This window comes from Hemicordylus capensis, chromosome 9 (assembly GCF_027244095.1).
Source record: "Hemicordylus capensis ecotype Gifberg chromosome 9, rHemCap1.1.pri, whole genome shotgun sequence".
NCBI classification, from domain to species: Eukaryota; Metazoa; Chordata; class Lepidosauria; order Squamata; family Cordylidae; genus Hemicordylus; species Hemicordylus capensis.
The window spans coordinates 31,366,486-31,387,328 of record NC_069665.1 but is presented as its reverse complement, the minus strand read 5'-3'; the positions used below and the strand labels follow the sequence as shown (position 1 = coordinate 31,387,328).

At 57.5% G+C, this 20,843-nt stretch overlaps 3 protein-coding genes across 9 annotated transcripts in view; 2 read left to right on the top strand and 1 right to left on the bottom strand.

The window, feature by feature from the left end:
- Positions 1-862, top strand: part of FANCA (FA complementation group A) — a 37,574-nt gene extending 36,712 nt beyond the window's left edge. Inside the window, exon 43 of the mRNA XM_053270632.1 lies at positions 584-862. Within this exon, the coding sequence (XP_053126607.1) occupies positions 584-688 (105 nt within the window). The 3' untranslated portion in view covers positions 689-862. The remainder of the gene's footprint in view (positions 1-583) is intronic.
- On the bottom strand, positions 36-17,111 carry ZNF276 (zinc finger protein 276). Of its 3 annotated transcripts, none has more exons than XM_053270648.1 (11): positions 16,989-17,111; positions 9,963-10,272; positions 8,853-8,908; positions 7,671-8,150; positions 7,224-7,302; positions 5,312-5,389; positions 4,116-4,229; positions 3,797-3,872; positions 2,991-3,108; positions 2,500-2,599; positions 36-1,527 (listed from the first exon to the last, which is right to left on the bottom strand). In XM_053270648.1, exons 2-11 carry the CDS (start codon positions 10,175-10,177, stop codon positions 1,239-1,241), a joined length of 1,605 nt encoding a protein of 534 aa, XP_053126623.1. In that variant the 5' UTR covers positions 10,178-10,272; positions 16,989-17,111; the 3' UTR covers positions 36-1,238. The 3 variants fall into 3 exon arrangements, with proteins under 3 accessions (XP_053126623.1, XP_053126621.1, XP_053126622.1); XM_053270646.1 differs by lacking the exon at positions 16,989-17,111 and adding an exon at positions 14,967-15,926; XM_053270647.1 differs by lacking the exon at positions 16,989-17,111 and adding an exon at positions 14,967-15,926 and having other exon boundaries at positions 7,671-8,147.
- VPS9D1 (VPS9 domain containing 1) overlaps positions 15,969-20,843 on the top strand; it is an 18,037-nt gene continuing 13,162 nt past the window's right edge. The window contains exons 1-6 of one of the 5 annotated variants that reach the window (XM_053270652.1): positions 15,969-17,304; positions 17,876-17,972; positions 18,998-19,087; positions 19,689-19,848; positions 20,054-20,165; positions 20,762-20,824. In XM_053270652.1, the coding sequence (XP_053126627.1) occupies positions 17,185-17,304; positions 17,876-17,972; positions 18,998-19,087; positions 19,689-19,848; positions 20,054-20,165; positions 20,762-20,824 (642 nt within the window). In that variant the 5' untranslated portion in view covers positions 15,969-17,184. Of the gene's footprint in view, positions 17,305-17,345; positions 17,536-17,875; positions 17,973-18,994; positions 19,088-19,688; positions 19,849-20,053; positions 20,166-20,761; positions 20,825-20,843 lie in introns of those variants that run through there. The other 4 variants (XM_053270651.1, XR_008311223.1, XM_053270650.1 and 1 more) reach the window with 4 other exon arrangements.

The following is a 20,843-nucleotide window of genomic DNA, read 5'->3' as shown; positions in this document are numbered from 1 at the left end:
TCTGCCCATTCTCGGGATGCACGCCGGCCAAGTAGCACAGATTCAAATTCTGCATTTATTTGGAAACCGAAACAATAAAAACCCACGCCTGCAATTCTGGAAGGAGGGGACACACAGATGGGTGGGGGGACACAAATCAGTACTAGGTCCACAAGGGAGACGGAACGGCTCCACGTCGCTCGGGCTGCATCCACCGAGCGGCCCCCTGCTCTCTGTCTCTCGAGCGGCAGCTGCATGTCGTGCCAAGGCGTCTTCCGCTGCAGCCCCTGGAGAGGCCAGGGATTGAACCCGAGCCTTCGCACTCTGCTCCTGAGGCACGAGCTCCTGGAGTCTGTGCACACTCTGCACTGCTGCTCTCCACACTCATGGTCGATCACAGAGCAGCATTTGTGTGCTCGGGGATGACCCCGCTGAGCTCAAGAGCTCTTCCTGCAAAGCGCTGCCAGCTGTCTGCCCTTCCAGGGCCCGAGTGGCAGCCGTCTCTTGTTGCTTGGAGGGCAGTGTGGCTGCGGGAGGCCAAGGATGTTGCTTTGGAGGAGTCGGAACTGGTCCCTCACCCCCAGCCTCTCTTCCCCCTCTCTAGCTCCTGGGCCTCTGTGGCGAACTTGACCCAGAGATCAAAGCTGCCCTGGTGAATTCCAGCGCAGAAGGGGCTCTCTTGGCACAAGAAGACTCGCTCCTTTTCTGAGGGCTGAAGGGGCCAGCTGGCTGGCACAGAGAGACCCCTGCCCACACGAGAGGAGGCGCGGCAGGAGAGAGAGTGCATCTGCCTTCCAGGGCCTGCTCTGTCCCAAGTACTGTGTAAATAATTTATTACAAGCATAACCATGACTTTGTTACAATAAAAATTAGGTTACAAATGGTTTTGGGTGGGGGTTGCTTCTGTTGGCTTTGGGACTGAATTTAAAACAAGTGGCCCGGCCCCAAACCGCCTCCATCACCTTTAAAACCAGGTGTGGCGCCTTGGGGCCAGGATCGCCGCCGTGTTGCAGGGAACACAGGGCAGCCCGCTCCCTCTGGCGAGACGGTCTGCGTTGCTCCGTATGGCACAACTGCGGTGTTGGGATGCGAGCAGAGAGAGGATCGCAGCAATGGAAAGCTTTTTCAAGAGCAGCAAGCAGAAGTGACCTCCGCGGAGTGCCTCTTCTGGAGACCCCATTAACCTGTACACGGAAAACGCCCCCCTGGGGGTGGGTCGCGCAGGGCTGGATTGGGGCTGCCTTTCCCCCCGACTGAGCTCAGGTAGGCTCCTGTTGCGTGCTCAGTTCCAACTTGACCGGCTGCTTTTCGGCAGTCCCCAAAGGGTCCGGCGGGGCAGCTGCCTGCTCGGGCTCAGCCGCCTTGGCTTTGTCCTGAGTCTGGGTCAGCGGGTGCACCATGGACATGTGGACGTTCAGGTTGTGGGCCTTCTCAAAGCGCTTCCCGCACTGGTCACAGGCAAACTCCAGCTCCGTCTCGGCCTTGTGTTTGGTCATGTGGTACTTGAGGGAGGCCCGCTGCCGGCACTGGAAGCCGCAGATCTCGCACCTGGGGAGGGAAAGCAGGGAGTGGCTCTGATTGTTCCTGGGGAGAGGAGACGCATTTGGTCGGGGCGGTCGTGCGCTCAACCATTGCCTACACTGCCATCCCATCATGGAACTCAGGATCCCAGGCAGTCTCCCATCCAGGCACTGGCCAGGCCTCGACCTGCTTAGCTTCAGCAAGCGGGCTGCCTCAGACCGGGCCCCCTCAACTTCGGCCCTCCTGCAGGTGTTGGCCTGCAACTCCCATGATCCCTGGCTATTGGCCACTGTGGCTGGGGAATATGGGAGTTGCAGTTCAAAAACAGTGGAGGGGGGAGCCCTAAGTTGTGCCCCAGGCACAGTGGTGAGTTTGCACAGTCAGAAGTGCAGGCACTCACTAGCCATACCCCCCACCCCAGACAAGGCAATGATTGGGGGGCAGCGTTCCCTCTCACGGGGATTCCCAGTTGTGGTTGACTACAATCCCCAGAACCCCTCTCAGCTGCAATGGCTTTTGCTTGGGGATTCTGGGAGTTGTAGTCAACCACATCTGGGAATCCCTGTGAGAGGGAACACTTGCAGGCGGGTGGGTGGGTGGGTGGGCTCTGTCACGAGAAGTCAAGGATAGTTTCCCAATCCTACAGAGCTTGAACCTCATGTGGTTATTCCCCCAGAAGATCAGCTTGGACTGTCAGCCCTAAAAGGTAACGGAAGACAGGAAGAAGGGGGCTAGAAATCAGTTGTCTTCCAGTAGTACGTTCTGTAACACCCTGTGGGAAGAGCAAGAACAGCTTCTTCTTATTTCCCCTTAGAAAGCAATGGGTTTTGCATCCCTGCTGAGACCCAGGAGGGAAAGAGGTGCTGCAGCACTACCCCAGCGCCTAGGCACAATAAATGGCTTCCAAGTACCCCTTGCTTAATCTAGGACATCGGCATCTTGTACCCCATTAAAGCCACACAACCTGTCCATAAGCCAGCAATAATCAAGCACACTTACTGCAGGGGCTTAGCTCCTGAGTGGCGCATCTGATGGACCGAGAGGTGCTTGCGTTGCTTGAACGTCTGGCCGCATTCGTCGCAGATATAGTTCCGTACCTCTGGCATGAGAGAAGTGAGCAGAACATAGGTAGCTGCCATATACTGAGTCAGACCCTTGGTCCCTCTCGCTCAGTATTGTCTGCACAGATTGGCAGCGGCTTCTCCAAGGTTGCAGGCAGGAGTCTCTCTCCCAGCCCTATCTTGGAGATGCTGCCAAGGAGGGAACTTGGAACCTTCTGCTCTTCCCAGAGCGGCTCCATTCCCTAAGGGGAATATCTTACAGTGCTAGTCTCCCATTCATATGCAACCAGGGTGGACCCTGCTTAGCTAAGGGGACCAGTCAAGCTTGCTACCAAAAGACCAGCTCTCCACTCCATCAACGAGGCTAGAGTGGCTTAGCCCATTTGCAGGCAAGCTTCTCCTCTGCTTGCCTTGGCAAGCACCACCTACCGGTATGAATGAGCTTCACGTGGCGCTGAAGGTACCGGTCAATCATGAAGACCTTGTTGCAGCCTGGATGCGGACAGGGCCTCTCCCGGACCTCCTCGTGGTGCTCTTTGATGTGCTTCTAAACCCAAGGAGAGAAAGGAGCATGACCCCACAAGCACCCTCTTGCTATCACATGGGTGACTGCCTGGGTATAAAAGGGCAGCCGGGTTCTTCCTCACTTTTTCAGGGCATGTCTGTGTTATCGGTTGCAGGCCTTGAAACCGATGGCTGCTTCCTGGACTCTGGTTGCAGCAGAGGGAGAAGAGAGGCAGCAAGTCTCCCTCCACTGGCTTGGCAGAGACCACCCTGCGTTGGGCCCCCCACCCCTCTGCCCGTCCTGCCTCCCACCGGGGCTCTTTCACTCAGTCAGGCTGGAACTTGGAAGTTGTGGTGCCCAGAATAGCTTCTTTCCTCTCCCTCCCTTTCTGCTTGTGTCTCTTGTTCACAGGACTGTAAATTCGCAAGCTGGCCCTGTGTGATTTTTAATCTGTATATAATGCCTAGGAAACCACTTTGGAAACTTTTTTTGAAAAGCGGTATATAAATATTTGTTGTTGTTTCTAAACATGGTTTGAATTGTTGGGTCCTTAACATGTCCATCTGCTGCTTTTCTAACTGCTATGTTGTCATTTATTATTATTTGTTTGAATTATGGTGTGTTGAATTATTAGCTGATAGTTACGCCACATCTCGTGGCAGAGAATCCCACAAGTTAGGGTTAGGGAGAGAATAGGGAGAGAACAGAAGCCAATAAACCCTGGGCATACCTTCATGCCATCTGCGCCTCTGTACACAGCTGTGCAGCCCTGATAAGGACACTTGTAAATAGTCGGCAGCTCCTCTCTGAAAAAGAAGGCGAGAGAGAGGGAACAGGACAGCTGGCTCGAGGAGGCACCACCAGTGTGCCCTCGAACAGGGATTCCCAGAAGTTGTTGCCTACCGCTCCCAGAATCCCCAGCCAAAGGCCATTGCAGCTGGGAATGCTGGGAGTTGTAGTCAACAACATCTGGGAATCCCTCTTACGAGGGGACACTGAGCACCACCATGCTGGATGAACTTGGGCGTCTGTAGCTTTGGGCATGTTACCTTTCACATTTGATCTTCTTCTTCCAGCCAGGCTTCGGTCCTGGCTTCTTCCTGACTTTGGGCTCTTCTGCCTTCTTGGCTTCTTTGCTGCCTGCCTTCCTGTTGTTGGACACCCTAATGTATAGAAATCAAATTATTATTATTATTATTTATTAATGGGAAAGGAAGAAGGAACAGGGTTTGCTTATTGCCTTTCAGCCAAAGTCCGTGTCCCCAGGATTCCAGCACCTGTGGCCACCTCAGGCATGATGCCCCCACCAGGGCCTCTCTGTGTGTGTGGGGTGTGTGTGTGGCCCCCCTTATGGAATGTCCCCATGACACCCGTTTTAAAGCTCGGCTTTTCTGGAGGACTTTTGGGGCTGTCCAGTCTTATTGTCTCTTCTTCTAGTTTTTGCTGGCTTGCGGTTTGGTATGTTAGCCTTGAAGAGAAACCACTTTCGAAGTAGTTAAACCGCGGGAGAGTAACTGGCCTTCTCCAGCCCCAGCACAGCATCCCTCCAGTGGCCGTTGCTGGTATCTCATTTGTGCATCTTTCTAGATTGTGAACTCTTTGGAGACAGGGAACAGCTTATTATTATTCTGCTAGGCTAGTCTAGTCTAGTCTAGTCTAGTCTTCTATGCAAACCACTTTGTGAACTTTTTGTTAAAAAGTGGCATATAAGTAGTAGTAGTAGTAGTGCTGCTACTGTGTTGTGCTTCTGCTGCCCTTCTGTTCCTTATCACTGTGTAAGTACTGGTTTTATTTATGTGTGAGTAGCTCTGCATCATACCAGAGAGGTGGGGGGGGTCTATGGCTTTAAAAATAAGTAGAGGAGTTGAAGCCCAGGCCAGGATCTCTTGCTATCTGCTCCTGAAGAGAGCAACAGTCTGAGGGAATTCTGCCATTTTGATCACTGTGTCTTTACCTTGAGTAGTCTGAACAGTAAACCACCTTGAGCTGCCTGGCAGAAAAGCATATATAAGTGCAGGAAGTAAATAAGGAAGGCTTGTGAGGAAGACAGACAAGTCTGTGTTTTGCCCCTGATCTAAGAGAGAGTTTGCAAGAGGAGGAAACGAGGCTGGCGCTTTGCCCTGAGGCTGGAGAAGGGTGCCGACAGCTGGCTTCCTGCAAGGAGAAGTGACCACTCTCGTCTAGTGCTGGGATCCCCCAAGAGAACCCCACGAGAAAGCAGAAACACAAGGAAGAGCCCCCTTACTTCTTTTCTGGGTAAGGCTCAAAGGAGTCATCCGAAGAGCGGGCTCTCTTGTTGTTCTCATCCTCACTGGAGGAGTCTCTGCAAAAGCAAAGAGATTCCTTGACGCTCAAGCAGAAGCTGAGGGAAGCCAGCTCAGCATTGGCACCAACAGCGGCCGGCAGGCGGCAGGGAGCATATCAGCAGCCACTGCAAGCTTGGCAGCTCCCGGGGAGCCATTCTGCCTTCAGCCAACACATCTTCCATGCCGTTGAAAAACCCAGAATGATCAGAATAGCACAACGGAAAGACAACTCGGCTGCAAAACAGGCATGCAAAGAGGCTGGTTTCCTGGGCGGCTGACGGCACCCCAGTAACTTGGCTCCCTGTGCGTATAACAGATGAAGAGAAGGCAGCATTTGGGGTGGTTGGTTGGTTTGCAAACAGGCTTCCAGTGTTCATCGGCATCAGAACAAGTTTTGGAAGCGGAAGGGGCAGCTGTAAAAGGCTTTGGGGCCATTCTTGGAAAGACTCCCGAGAGCAGCACAGAGTTGTGCATGTCCATCATCTGGCCCATTTGTGAAACCAGACCTCTGATTCAACCCCAAGCCGCAAATGCCCCTCACGGAGTCATTTTAAGTGTGTCCATTAGGGCCTCCTGGCCTGCACAGTGTGCAGTCCCTGCAAATGAGGCTTTTCTGGAAGCAACCAGGGAGGAGCAGCAGTTCTCCCAGGAAGGCCATTTCTACCTGCAAGACGATGCAGGAGCCGTTCTGGCCAAGGATCTCTTGCAGCTCTTTCGTCCACAAATCGGCGTGAGAGTCTGGTCTCATTGCTCTCGGGTCAAGCATATGCCCAGAGGGCAGTGAGGCTGTTTCCAGGTTCCTTGACAGTTTAAGTATCCCTGACCCAAGAAAGTAGATTCTCTCCACGCTACACTCAAGGGGAAAGCGATGACCCCCGCGGGGCTCTGCTGCAGAGTGCCAGCAACCAGGCTCCGGGAATGCTTGCCAGGCAATGGCCCCAGAGGTGTTCCCTGCAACGGGGATTCCTGGATGTTGTTGGCTACAGCTCCCATAGTCTCGCAAAGACACTGCAGCCGGGAATGCTGGGACATCCAGGAATCCCAGTCACAGACAACCCTGGCTCCCAGCAAGCGGGAGTTCGAGCAAGATGGATACGCACCAAATGATTCCCCAACAGTTAAGAGCCAGCGTGGTGTAGTGGTTCGAATGCTGGACGAGGAGCAGGGAGACCGGAGTTCTGACCTACCCTCTCCCATGGAGCTTATTGGGTGAGCTAATGCCAGTCACACTCCCAGCCTAACCCACCTCACTGGGTGATGGTGAAGGTCAAATTGCAGAGGGCGGAGAACAAATTATCCCGCCCTGAGCTCCCGGGAGGATGGGCAGGATAGGGAAGGCCAGAAACAAACCAGCAATGGAACTTCTGGAAGAGTCACCGTGGAAAGTGCTTCTCCTTCTCTGCTGTTCCGCTGGAGAAGTGCTTCTAGGTCAGAGGTCATGCTCTGGGCTAATAGGAGCCCCAGAAACTCTTGTTTCGGCAGCACCAAGTGTGCCAGGATCCAACGAGATCCTGACTGAAGCAAGAAGCAGAAGTGGCCCCAGGCGGGTTTCCTGCAAAGTGCATCAATGCAGAGCAGAAAGGAAACAGCAGCTTTCTCTCCCCAGCGGAGCAACAGATCTAGTGGCCCAGTTTTGCTTGGAAATGGATTTTGGCAAGACCATCCCGCGGCACTCGGAGAAGGGCGCGACCAGCTTGTCATCCAAGCCGCTGCCCAAGCTTTCCTGGGTGCCGGCTGCTTCCCTGACCCCGCTGCCCCGCAAGGAGCCTCTTTGGCGAGAAGCGTGACCCCCGCCCCGACATTCACATTCATGCTAGCAAAGACGGCATGGCAAACCCACTCTTCTCTCACCCCTCAGAAAGGTCACTGAACTCGTCTTTTACCCGCTCATCCGGTGCTGAAGACGGAACCGGCTTCTCGCTCAACTGTCCTAGGGAAAGGAAGAAGAGTGCACGTTAGCCAGAGCGGAGAGGCACCAGCCGGCAAGGAGGCTGGCACTGCACAAAGGTCCTGGAGCGCCGTACAGACTCATTGGCCTTTCCTGCCATGGGTCAGCTTCCGTGTGAGCAGGTGGCGGGTGCCTGGGTCTCTTGGTTCGGGAAATGCAAGTGAAGCAGGGAAAACCTTGTTCACATGGTGAAAATCTCGAAGTCATCGGCCTGCCTTTGGGGAGCTGGCGGGTGAATTGCAAATGCCCACTCCGCTCTGGGGAGGGTGAATTCCAAGGGCCTCGGGCCCCTATGTCCAGCGCTGGGCCCCCACTTCCAGAGGGGAGTCCCATTCCAGCAAACCTCTTACCTAGACTACCATTCAGTGGGCCGCAGGGCTGGGGCAGGCTTTCCTCCTGCAAAGGAGCTCCGGCGGCAGCGTCAGGCAAGGAGGGCAAATCCTCGCTCTGGAGGTCCTGGTTCCCCGTGGCTGATGCAGGCAAAGGCGTTGTCGTGCTTGCCGGCGGCTGGCCGGCGGCTGTCCTGGCCTGAGGCTCCGGCGGGGTGCTGTGGGCATCCACCCCGTTGCCCGCCACATGCCGCCTGGCGCTCTGGCTCAGTTCCGGCTTGGCGGGCGAGGCGTCATCAAGCAGCAAGGCGCCGCAGTCCGGATCCGTGCTCATGACGTAGTCGTGGCCCTCCCGGCAGCCCCACACGGCTCGGAGGACCCGGCAGTACTCGGAGGGCAGCACGCGCTGCAGGCTCGGCACCAGCTGGCAGCTCTCGGCGTGGCGGTGCGTCCACATCACCAGGCTGTGCAGGCACTGGGGGCTGGAAGGGATCACGTCTGCTGGGCACAGGGAGGGGGGGAGGGGGGGGCACGCCTGCCGTCAGAGGAGGTGTCCCTGCTGGCAAGACCCAAAAGGTTCTCTGGCAGCACCCTTTACCTTTAACCTAATGTTTAGTTTGGAGAGAAAACTGAGGCGGCCCAAAGTCCGGTGTCACTCAAAAACAGTTTGCAACTTTTTATTATTACAGTATTGTTAGGGTATGATTTATTTTTATTATTACAGTCTTATTATTAAAATATCCACACACCCCTGCCGCTTCAGTACACTATTGCTGAGGACAGTTTAAGCATTAATAAAATAGATACAACATACAGTAAAAAATTCGTTGTCAAAAATTAAGAGACCAGGCTAAAACCACAATTAAAATAAGTTCTAAAAATCAAAATTAAAAATTATCCCTGAAAAACTAAGCACCATGAAACGGGAGTTGGCCCAAAGATGCAATCTTACAAAAGACGCTGGGCTACAGCTTTCGGGCTGAACGTGGCCGCCTCAGTCCCCGCCCAAGATCTCCTTGCTAAGCAACCCCTTGAGCTGGTGTGGGGCACGGAAGCCACACTGGCCCCTGTTAGCTCGCCAGGTGCAGCAGGCGGCTACCTAGCACTGCGGCAGCATCCAGGGCCGACAGCCGGGCAAACTGCCCTTGAGTCGTACTACGGCCTGCATAAAGCCCCCGAGGCAGGATAGGGAATTCCACTTACCCAAAGAGGGGGCGCCTCCTTCGGCAGCAGGCGGAGGAGGCTGGAGCACGTTGTTCCTGCATACAAAACAGAAGGTGCGACACCTCAGAGGCCTCCCAGCAAAGGCAGAACCAGACAGCACTTGCTCTTCTCTAAAAAAAGACTTGTATTTTTTATCTCTAATGTCCCCACTAATCATCTTTTTTTTTTTCCTGAACTAAAAAGGATTTAGCTTTTCCTCGCCAGGAAAGTACTCTTGTCTGTCCAGCGTTCCCTCTCACAGGACTTCCCAGATGTTGTTGACTACAACTCCCATGAGTTGAGCCACTGCAGCTGGGGATTCTGGGAGTTGTAGTCAGCAACATCTGGGGAGCCCTGTGAGAGGGAACGCTGCTCCAGTCCCCTGATAATTTTGGTTGGTCTTTTCCACGCTTCCCCAAACCCTGCATTATTTATTTATTTTATTTTATTTTATTTTGTTTTATTTAACATATTTATATACCACCCCAACCCCTGGGCGGTGCACAACAAAAGCAACACAATCAAAACAAAACAAAAATGATGAAAACATTAAAATCATTTAAAACCCAACATTAAAACTGTAAATCTAACTAAAAGTCTCTCCAGGGCCTTTTAAAAAGTAGCCAGAGATGGGGAGGGTCTTATTTCAACAGGGAGCACATGCCAAAGTCCAGGGACAGCAACCGAGAAGGCTCTTCCCCAAGTAGCCACCAGACAAGCCAGTGGCAATCATAGACAAACCTCTCCAGAGGATCTCATGGCGAAGAAGACATTCTCTTCAATACCTAGCAGGGCCTAAGCTGTTTAGGGCTTAATAGGTAATAACCAGCACCTTTTATTTTGCCCGGAAACTTATTGGCAGCCATTATCCTTTCTGAGAAGGGTCCTCGGATGATGCTGGACCACAACCCCCATCATCCACTGCCAGCCATTGCGGCGAGGGGATGATGGGAGTTGCAGTCCAGCCAAGGTTGAGAACATCCCCCTCCCTCCCTCCCTCCTTTTAAGAGAGAGAGGACCCGAAATCATGTGGCTGGTGTGTGTGTGGGGGGGGGGGGGCTACAGTGCAGGCGCTTGCAGCCCCGAGAGTGGAGAAGCCGCTCAACCTACTTTCCTCTGGCCTTGACGTGGCCGGCGGGGGAGATGTTCACCTTCTGGATGAAGGCTCTGAGGATGCTGCGGCACTTGTAGAACTGGGCGTGGCACTTCTTGCAGACGAACTGGGGCAGGGCAGGGTCCTGCCGGACAGCCACCCCCACCAGGCGCTGGAAATCCGCGAAGAAGACTTGGTCCAGGCGCCGCTGCTTCTTGGCGCTCTCGCTCATCACCGGGACCTTTCCGAAGGCGTGCCGTAGGCTCCGGGAGGAGAACTTCCCGTGGCACAGCCGGCAGTAGCCTGTGCTCAGGGCCCGGCCGACTCCTGCGGGGATTGCAGGAAAGAACGGTCAGTCTGAGACAAGCAGGTGCAAGGGATGGTCCTGAGCAAGCGCGAGGAGGCGGCTTGCGTTTGGGGGACGCAGGAAGCAGCCTTCTACCACAGTCTAGTGTGGCTGGGGATGGTGGGAGTTGTAGTTCATCAACATCTGGAGTCCCACAGGTTGGGAAACTGCTCTGCCAAGGAGCTATGAAGCCATCCTCTATAGGGGATATCTATCTGGCAAGGCTCACATGCAGTCTCCCATCCAAATTCAAGACCCAGGTGAATCCTGCTTTGCAAGGGGGACAATCCATGTTTCCTACCACAAGGCCAGATAACCAATTCCTGAAGCACATACCTGGGTGGCAGGGGAACCCTTGCAGGAGAGCATTTGCTTCTAGCGGAGCAGATGGCCGCTTCCTCAGTCTCTTCAGTAGGCTTATTATTACCTGTTATTGTTATTGCTGTTTGTTTATTTATTAAAAACATGTATACCCTGCCCCCTCCAGTACACTACTGCTCAGGGTGGCTCACAACATTAATAAAATAAAATATTAATAAAATAAAGTTAAACAAGTTCAAAGTCCAGGCTAAAGTCACATTTAAATTTGCATTTAAATGTAAATTTAAAATTACAATTTTTAAAAAGAAGTTTCAAATCAAAAGTAATAAAAAGCTAAAATCTGAGAACAATAACAACGGGAAAAACATACCAGGTATAAGCAGCAGATAAAACTTTGAAAAGCTTCTCTAAAAAGATGTTTTTCAAAAACACTGAGGGAGAGAGAATCGCAAAGCTCTTTAGGGAGGGCGTTCCAAAGCCGAAGGGCCATGACCAAAAAGGCCCTGTCTCTAGTCCCTACCAACCAGATCTCTGTTAAGGGCGGGGCCATGAGCGGTGTTCCCTCTAACAGGGATTCCCAGATGTTGTTGACTACAACTCCCAGCATGACCAGCTGCAATAGCCTTTGCTTGAGGATTATGGGAGTTGTATCCCCGCTGGTACTATATCGGGCAGCAGCGATATAGGAAGGTGCTGAAAGGCATCATCTCACACTGTGCAGGAGGAGGCAATGGGAAACCCCTCCTCTATTCTACCCAAGAAAACTACAGGGCTCTGTGGGCGCTAGGAGTCGACACAGACTCGACGGCACACTTTCCCTTTAGTCAACAACATCTGGGAATCCCTGCTAGAGGGAACATGGGCTATGAGCAGGGCCTGAGATGCTGAGCGGTTGGCCCAAGATGGAGTATTGCCAAGGACAAGTTTGTTGGTTGGTTTAAGTTTACAGTTGTTCTGCAACTCTAAGCCAGATCACCCACGACCAAAAAAACAGAGCTGGCAGCAGTGCGCCAGCATCAGCCCGGAGCCCGGAGAAGTGGGTCTTATTCTTCATAATGAGAACCATGGGAAGTTGTGAGCAAAGTGGCTTCTTGGTTCCGAAGGGATTTGAATCTGGGGGGTTCTCCTGCCCAGGATGTGAGGAGGGACAGGGAGGACCCCCAGCTCTCCGCCAAAGCATCTGCAATGGTTCCATCCCTGGCAGCATTTCCAGGTAGGGCTGGGAAAGTCCTGTACCTCAAAGCCAGGTGAGCGGCTGCCAGCAACTGCAGACAGGACTGAGCTGGTCTGGTGGTAGCAAGCCTGACTTGTCCCCTTAGCTAAGCAGAGTCCGCTCTGGTTGCATATGGATGGGAGACTAGAAGTGTGAGCAGCACTGTCAGATATTCCCCTCCACAGGGGATGGAGACACTCCGAGAAGAGCATCTAGTTCCCAAGTTCCCTCCCTGGCAGCAGCATCTCCACGAGAGGGCTGAGAGAGATTCCTGCCTGCCACCTTGGAGAAGCCGCTGCCAGTCTGGGTAGACAATCTTGAGCGAGATGGACCAATGGCCTGACTCAGTCTATGGCAGCTTCCTATGTAGATGGACTGGGCCCTGACGCTACAAGGTAGCTTCCAAAACGTGCAGGGCCCTGCCTGTCCAGCTCCCCGGCTCCCCCTCCTCTTGCTCCTCACAGGCCCGCTCTGGCGTGTGCCAGCAGGCCTTCCTCTCCCCTGTGCAGGGCAATCCGGGAGCAAAGCCCAAGGCTAGAGATTAACACCTGCCTCCTCCGCGCCATGCCAGGTACCCGCTGCTCTGGCCGTCTTGGCCCAGCCTCCTCTGCCTCTCGCCAGGGAAAGCCTTGTCCTGGGAGGTGGCCTGGAGCCTGGTCTTCGGCCCTCCTCCCGTTGGCAAGAGTGCCGTGGCCCGGCCTTGCTTGCATTCCGCATTCAGCACCCAGCTGCCCCCTCCCGAGCACCGCGAGGACAGAGGAGCAGGTGCTCCTGCTCTTTTGCTCCAAGCGCATTCTGTTCTCTGCTTTCAGGACCGGATTTGCAGCCGACACCCACAACGGCCACAAGACAGAAGCTGCATTTCCTGGCTGGGAAGAGGCTGGGCGCGTGTGCCCCCCTTCCCCCCCCCCCACAGGGCTTTCAGTTCCCCCAGCCAATCAGAGCACTGGTTTTCTCAGAGGTTTCACAAAGCCCTGCTGGGGAGGGGGGCGCTCCTGTGACCAGAGCTCAGCACCTGGCCTCCTTTCCCTCCAGGCACACACCTGAAGACAGCGTGCGTGTGCATGCACACACACACACACACCCCCTGCACAAGTCTTTTTGAAAATGCTTTAAAGTCACTCACACTCACAGCAGAAATTAGGCACCACAGATCAGGCCTAGGAAACATTGCCAGCTTCATAAGAACACAAGAAAAGCCCCGCTGCTGGATCAGGCCAGGGCCATCCTGTCCAGCACCCTGCCTCAAGCAGCAGCCAACCTGGTGCTCTTCCAAGCACCTGTTCCATTCCCCCCCCCCCTTTTGATGCTGGTTCGCACAGGGCTATTTCCCAAGCACCACCACCAAATCCCTAGGAAACCTCCAAGGCAGGAGTCCCCACATTGGGGTCCCCAGATGCTGTTGGACTACAACTCTCATCATCCCCAGCACTTTGGTCACTGTAGCTGGGGATGGTGGGAGTTGTAGTCCAACACTGTCCGGAGATGCCTGCTGTAGGGTGAAGCTGGTCCTGGGATTTTCCCAGTGCTGCAAAGATTCTCCCAGGGCAGAGCACCCTCCCATTCGTCCTCCAACTGTCTCTTCTGCCACAACTCAGTCAATAAATTAGCCAGAGCTAATTAGCCAGATGGTCCTAGTTGGGGCAGGGTGACAAATTTGCCCCAGTAGCTCTTTCCAACATCCTCCACACTTATGGGTGGCTTGGGCCTCTTCAACAAGAATCATCAGGAAATGGGGGGCTGGTCCTTGTTGTGCCTGAGATAAGGGGAGGCACAGCCACCTGACCAGGGTGGGGGTGGGGGGGGAGAAGACTTCCTGTGCTGGGCTGAAGACTGAGGTCACAGATCAGCCCCACACAGGGTGGGGCCCGTCATGCCAACACCAGGATGGAGGAGGGAGGGATTCCCCCTATGGGCATAGTGAAGGAGCTGTAGCCCTTGACACAAACTGGAGGCCCCAGTCCTAGGAGGCCGCCCCGGAGAAGTTCTGGGGCCATCTCCGTGACAAGCCACCGCAATGAACATGGGGCAAAATGGTGCTCAGGTGTCCGTGTCTGGCGGAAAAGGTATCCACGTGCCTGACATCCTGCGTCAAGCCCGCCTTTGGCCCTTGTGGCTGGGGATGATGGGTGCTGTAGTCCAACAACATCTGGGGACACAGCTGTGCCCTGCTGTGGGGAAGGTGTTGCCATGTGACGGTGCTTCAGCAAAAGAGGCAAGTCTCCGTCCCAAGACAGCAAATGAGGCCCCAAGAGAGACCTCCTCTGAGGAACACAGACAGGGAGCTGGGCCCAGTGTGGGGGCCCAGAGGGCCTGGCTGGACCCTGCTCAGGAGGACCTGTCTGCTGAGTGTGCCGGGGGCAGGGCCAGCCCCACACCTTCAGAGACCCTGGCAGTGCCACGTGAGGGGCACCCCAGCATTCTGGCTGCCAGTGAGTGGCAACTGGAGGGCAGCCCCCCAACTGGGCAATGCAGCCGCTGGGACGTGGGAGGGAGGACCACAAGGAGCCACCACCACCACCAGTCTGTTGGGAGGGAGCCGGCCAGCCCTGAAGGCAGAGGAGGAGGAGGAGGGCCAGCCCGCCAGCAGCACATCTGGGCGCAGAAGAGCCCTCCTGGGCAGGAGCCACGTGGACACAATCCAGGCCGCCCCAGAGAGCAGCTGGTGGCCAGGCAGGCCTCTGCCCTCCCCGCCCCAATCACCTTTCCAGAGCGGGGCTGCGCGAAGAGGGCTACTCTAGGGGAGGGAAGCAGCCCCCTGCCCACGCTTCGCACTCCCGGCCCCACCGCTGGCGCTGGGCGCGCACGGCTTGGTGAGGCTGGGAAGCAGCGGCGGCCGGAGCGCGAGGACGAGGAGGAAGCGCGGGGGGGGGGGGGAGGGAGACTGGCAGCCGCTGGAGGCGCCGCGAGGCTGAGCCGGAAGGCGAGCGGCCCTGCTGCCCCCTCGGCGCCCCCTCCCCAGGAGAGACCCGCAGGCTGGCGGCCCCGGAGCCAGCAGGACGCCCCGAGGGCGCACGACGCTCCAGCCGCGCCTCGTCGCCCTCTGCAAGGCACCGAGCAGGGAGCGAAGCCGAGGGAGGGGGCAGAAAATCGGGCCCGCCGCCGCCGCCGCCCCGCTGCCCAGCCCGCGCCTCCGCTCACCAGCTGCTTCTGCCGCCTCTTCCTCCTGCGCCTCGGCGGCGCTCCTGGCTCCTGGCGAGGCGGCGGCCCGGTGGCGATCAGGCGGCTGCGGCGGCGGCTCCTTCTCCTCGGGCGGCGGCGGCGCGCTCTTCTTCTCCGGCGCCCGGGCAGCGACGGGGCGGCCGCGGCGGGCCCGGGCAGGGGCCTCCCGCCTTTGCGACGGCGGAGACTCCAGCGCTGACCCGCCCGCTGCGCCCGCGGGCAGGAACCGGCCGCGCCGATCGCGCTTCATGGCCCCCGCAGCCGCGCACCGGCGGCCCCAGCTTGCTCGCCCGCCGGGCCAGGCTCTCTGCCGGCCCCCCGCTGCCGTGCCTGCCTGGGCTCGGCTCCGCACGCAGCGCCCCTGGCGGACGGAGGAGCCGCGCCGGCCCGCCTCGCCTCTCGCCTCGCCAGGCGGCGGCGCGCGGAGCTCCCCCCGCGCAACGCGCTCAACAGGCAGCCCGACGCCTGGCTGGCATCTCCGCGACGGCGGGCAGCTCCGGACCGAGGCGCCCTGAAGCAGCCCCCCGCGCGCGCGCGGCCAAGAGGAAGGGCGCCCCGGCCCGCCCGGCTGGGAAAGAGCCCCCCCATGGTGCCCGGAGCAGCCAAGCCCCGACGGGGCGCCTCCTCCAGGAGCGGAGCCTGCGCGGGCACAGGCACCGGCACCGGGGCGCGGGCTGAGGGGAGGGAGGCCCAGAAGAAGGGGCACAGTCGTGCCCCGAGGGCTGGGCGGCGAGCCGCGTCCCAAGCGGAGGGCACCGAGCCGCGTTGCTGGAGAGGCGCTTGCTGCTCCCTGCCCCCCCTCCTCTCCCGCAGCCCCCTGGTTCCGAACCCGAGCGGCACACGGCCAGCGGCGCTCATAGCTGGGATGGGAGCGGGGAGGAGGCGGCGGCGGCTCCCCACTGCGAGACTTGCTGGATGGAGCGGGTGAGGAATGGCTCGTGGTGGGGAGCGGGATGTCGGACCAGGGACTGGGCAGTTACTCTGATCCGGCGGGCGGGGGGGGGGCTCCCCCGCTTCAAAACTGGATCCCAAGATGTCGAGGCTGCTTTGCTTTCCCGCAGTGAAAGGGCTCCAAGGGCTCCACTCTGTCTCTGGGCATTTCAGCACCTGCAGGAGGAGGGAGGCGCGAGGCGGCGCGAGCGGTCCCCTCCCGGCAGGGCAAGGGAAGCGATGTGCTTAGTTCGGGCAGAACCCTCGCCGGGAGAGGGCGCGGCTAGCGCCAACCTGACCCCCGCTACATTTTCTCTGGCCCCTCTAAATGGTTTCGCATACAATGTTTAAAAATATCTTAAGTGGTTGCCCCACTACTTTATTTTTGCGTGCCCTTCAAATTTGTAGGCTGGCTACTACTGGCCTGTTTTAGGGCACCACTGGGGAGGGAGGTCCCACCTTCGAATTGCAGCCCAGTCCTGGGAAGAAATCCAAGGGCAGAAATGCAGAATCCCTGCACTGTAGAAGTGCACTTTCTGTGCAAAAATCCTACCCAGCCCAGGACTCCTAAAACCATATCTGGAGAGTAGGCTCATAAGAACATAGGAAGCTGCCACATACTGAGTCAGACCCTTGGTCTATCTAGTTCAGTATTGTCTACCCAGACTGGCAGTGGCTTCTCCAAGGTTGCAGGCAGGATTCTCTCCCAGCCCTGATCAAGGTCCCTGTCCTGAGGGGCTTACAATCTAGAAAGTCCAGCACAAGAGTTATATTACTTATAGATATACTGGAAACTGTTGGGTGGGAGGTCACCGTCTTTTATAGCGACCTGAGCAAAGCCGAAGGACTGGGTCAGAAGTGATGCGCTGCCCTGCTAACTGAGCAGAGAGGCTCCTTTTAAAAGCAGTGGTTCTTTGTACTGCGCAGGTGGGAGGGCCACTGACCCTATCCATCCCTAGCACAACAACCCTCCCGTTGCTGTTGCTGGTATCTGCCTGTATAATAAGGCAGCTTCCTATGTCCCTCTGTAATAAAAGTTGCTAAAGGTTCCGCCTGCTCCCTCGCCACAACATGTAGCTGCTCTTGGCTGGTCCTGCTGCTGCGAACCAGTTTGGAGCCGGAGCAGGAAGCGGTTCCAACGGCAGAGGGAGAAGGAGGGCTCGCCTGGCAGGCGCCCCGCCCCTCTTGGGCCTCTCCTGCCCTGTGTCCGTCGCCCTTGCTCGTTCCGCCGGGCGCGCCTCCCTCGCAGAAAGGTTCCGGCCCAGTCATGGCCGCCTCCGCAGCGCCTGGGGAGCCGCCGCCGCCGCCGCCGCCGGGGAAACCGCTGCAGAGCGCCATGAAGCTGGCCAAGGGCGCCCTCGAGCTAGACGCCGGAGACCGGCCGCGGGTAGGGCACGGCAGGGCGGGGCGGGCGGCTCCCGCCCCCCGCCCCCAAAGAGCGCAGGGCTGTGCCCGTGTCTCTGAGGCCGTGTGAATGCGGCGGGCTGCCGCCGGGGCCTTGGGTCTGGCTGCTGCTGCCCGCCCGGAGGCTCGGACTGGCTGCCATGGTCGCCCCCGTCCGGCTGTGGCTTGTGAGATGGGGTTGCCCCCTTGGGGAGCCCAGAAGGGGCGGGGTGAGGTGACCTTTGCCCCACGTGTGGGAAGGCAAAGCGGGGATGGCGCCAATGTCCTAAACACGGGTAGAAGGGGGCCCTGCCTGGGGGACCTCCTCGTTGCCTGTCTGTCGGTGTTGGTGGGTGAGGATGAGGAGGATGAGTCAGAGTTCTCTGAGCGCGTGAAAAGTGCTTCCCTTCACCTTCCCGAGGGGTCTGGCAGTGGGGGTGCCAGCTGTCACAGGAGGGCACGGCAGCCCTGAGGATGGGGGGAGGGGCTGCTTAATAACCACAGCCTGGGGGGGGTCGGGGGGGGGCTGCCATCCTTTCCCTGCTGAGCTGAACTTCTTTCTCTCTGCTTGGCAGGAAGCTTATGTGGAATACCTGAAGAGCATCAACTACATTTCCCAGGCTCTGCTGGAGGAGGCGGTGGCGGCAGCATCCGCGGCATCAGCAGCGAAAGGTACAGGAGTCAGTTGGGCTGCTCAAATGGACTCTTTCTCCTCAGTGCCACAAACCTTGGCAGGCTCGCTCTGGTGCCTCTAGGCGTGCTGAGCCCTTCTGTTGACGCTTGGGGGTTTCTTTTTGTGGGGGACAAGGAGGGTTCCGGGGGTGGGGGGTCTCCTAGATTTCGTAGAGTCCAGTTCTGTCCTTCCGAGGCACCCAGCTCCAGCTTTCTGCAGGGCAGGATGTTTGCTTAAGAAGTGCTGAGCCCTGCCCCACCCTGCTGAGTGTCTGTCTCCTCTCTTGAACAACAGCACCCCCCCTCTGGCCTCAGGGGCTGAGCTGGGGCAGACAGAGCCGGATGGGTGCCAAGAGTTTGGTGCTGAGTCTCCCAGACTTGGAGGGAGCTCTGAGAGGGGCCTTTGTGTGGCTGCTGACTGTTAAAAAATGTGCGGCTGATGTCTGTGGTTTACAAGTGGCTCTGCTTCCTGCATTGGACGGACTCTTATCCAGAAGGAAGGGGTGTGGGTGGAGGGGACGCTTTCACTTTCTGTCTTCCCCAAATCTCCCGATGGGATGGGGAAGGGGTGGCAAGTGAGCGGGTCTTGTGGTAGCAAGTGTGAATTGTCCCTCTTGCTAAGCAGGCTCTGTCCTGGTTTGCATTTGGGCGGGTGACTACATGTGAGCCCTCTCTACTGTAGGATGCCCCACTTAGGGGATGAGGCTGCAACTCAGTGGTAGAGCATCTGCTTGCATGCAGGAGGTCCCAGGTTTAATTTCTGGCAGCATCTCCGGGCAGAGCTGGGAAAGACTCCTGCCTTGGAGGAGTCGCTGCCGGTCAGTGCAGACAATGCTCAGCTAGATGGTCTGACTCGGTATCAGACAACTTCAGAGGAGAAATCTTTCCTGGCAAGCCCCAGGAGAATGATGTCCTTGTCGAAAGCACTGGAGAATCTGCAAGTGTCTGGTCAGGCAAAGGTTTTGCTTCCAGGCGACCAGAGCTGGGAGGTACCTCACTGCCCCTGCCCTCTTCCCCTCTAGCAGATGGAAGCGATGTGATGCCTGACACCCCCAAGATGCTGAAGGTGGCAGAACAGTGCCTGGAAAGAGCCAAGAGCAGCATTGCTAAAATGGGTAAGCCGAACGGGCCTTTTGCACTGCCCCCTTGAGCAGGGACTGCAGCTTAGCTTTGCCAGCAGAAGTGGGGGCCCGTTCTTGGCACCTCCCCTTAAAGGACCAGGCAGCATGATGGGAAGGGGGCCTCTGCCTGCTTGAGACCTTGGAGAGCTGCTGCCAGTCAGAGTGGGACAGCCCTGGAAGGGTCTGACTCGGTCTAAGGAAACTTGGTTCCAGAGCACAGTTTGCAAGCAGCTGCCAGGTCTGGTCCCCTGGCTTCTCGGTTCAAAAGATCACTGCCAGCAGTGGCACTTTTTTTTCTTTTTCTTTTTCAATCACCTGACGTTCCTGTCCCAGGATTTGAGCCGTGTCTCAGTCCATCCCTGCCCTGCCTGGGCCCAGCAACCCACCCTCCTGGCTGCCCAGACGCAGTGAGAAGCCGGGCAGGGCTCACTCTGGCTGCCAACCCGCCACTCAAGCTGGGCGGGCAGGGCAGCAAGCGAGGGAGCGGCGGCGGGCATTGCAAGGCGGCAGCAGCAGCAGCAGCAAGCTTTGTGGCAGCTCCGCTGACCTGGGCCTCTGCTGGGCTTTCTCTTTTCCTCCCTCTCCATGATTCCAGGAAAAGCCAAGGCAAAACCGGTGGCAGAGAAGGCCTTGGGCCCCGCTCCCGTCACCCGACACCGCAGGGTCTTCTCGGACGAAGGTGGGAAGCTGTCGCCTTTCCTGCCCCCCGAGATGTTCCAAAAGCTGCAGATCTCGGAGGTGCAGAGTTCGAAGAAGTAAGTGGGGCAGCAGAGGGGTGCAGCTGCCTGCTTCCGCGGTGTGTGTGTGCGAGGTGGCCGAGAAAGGCACTTCCTTCCTTGCCGCAGGGTGGCTGGGTCTGGGAGTGACTCGTCCAGGGTCAGGATACCCGCTGGCCTCGGAGGGCATCTGGGGTGCTCTAGGGCAGAGACAGCCCTTCAGACGGGACTCATCCCCACACAGGGAGCTCACCCCACTGGAGGAGGCGTCGCTGCAGAACCAGAAGCTGAAGGCGGCCTATGAGGCCCGAATGGCCCGTCTCAACCCCAACCAGGCCATGCAAAAGACGTCTCTGGTAAGTGGGGGGCCAACGGGGTTGGAGGGCGGGCTGCTCCAGCAATCCGGATCCCAGGGTGTGCCAGAGGAATGCCCAGTGGGGTAGGCACTGGGGCTGGGGCCCTCGCTGCCCACCAGTCTTTCATGTAACGGGGACTCCCACAGCTTGTGGGCTACAACTGCTCTAATCCCAGGCAAAGGCCACTGCAGCAGGGGTTGCTGGGAGCTGTAGTCAACAACCTCTGGGAATCCTTGTGACAGCGAACATCGCTGCCCCCAGCCCCAGAAGATGTGGGGCGGAGGGAGGATGCGAGAACACCTTCTTCCTGGCTGGGGAGGTGCCCCCAAGTGTGGTGGCAGAGTGGCCACCTTCTCCGCACGTGCTCGCTCCGTGGATGGCCACTTGCCGTCGCTCAGGGCCGCTTCCTTGCGATGAGAAGAGGCTTTCCCTGGAGGGGTCTGCTTGACCCTGCAGGCGAGAGAGAGCTCTGGGGCCCAGATTCTTTGTGGGTGCTTCCCAGGCAAGAGCTCCTCCAGACTCCTTTTCTCCCGCCACCCCCGGCACTCTTTAGTTAGCTGAGCTGCCGCCTCAGTGCCCCTCTCTGTGCTCCACAGACGCTTTCCCTGCAGCGCCAGATGATGGAGAACTTGGTCATCGCCAAAGCGCGGGAGGAGACGGTATCCTTTGTGGCTCTCG

Excerpts from the sequence above, each read along its gene's own strand:
- ZNF276 (XM_053270646.1), bottom strand. The coding sequence starts at position 15,237 with ATGAAGCGCGATCGGCGCGGCCGGTTCCTGCCCGCGGGCGCAGCGGGC. Across the intron at positions 10,273-14,966 it reads AGAGGCGGCAGAAGCAGCTG|GAGTCGGCCGGGCCCTGAGC; the intron begins GTGAGCGGAGGC and ends CAATCCCCGCAG. Across the intron at positions 4,230-5,311 it reads GAGCCTTACCCAGAAAAGAA|GGTGTCCAACAACAGGAAGG; the intron begins GTAAGGGGGCTC and ends TCTATACATTAG.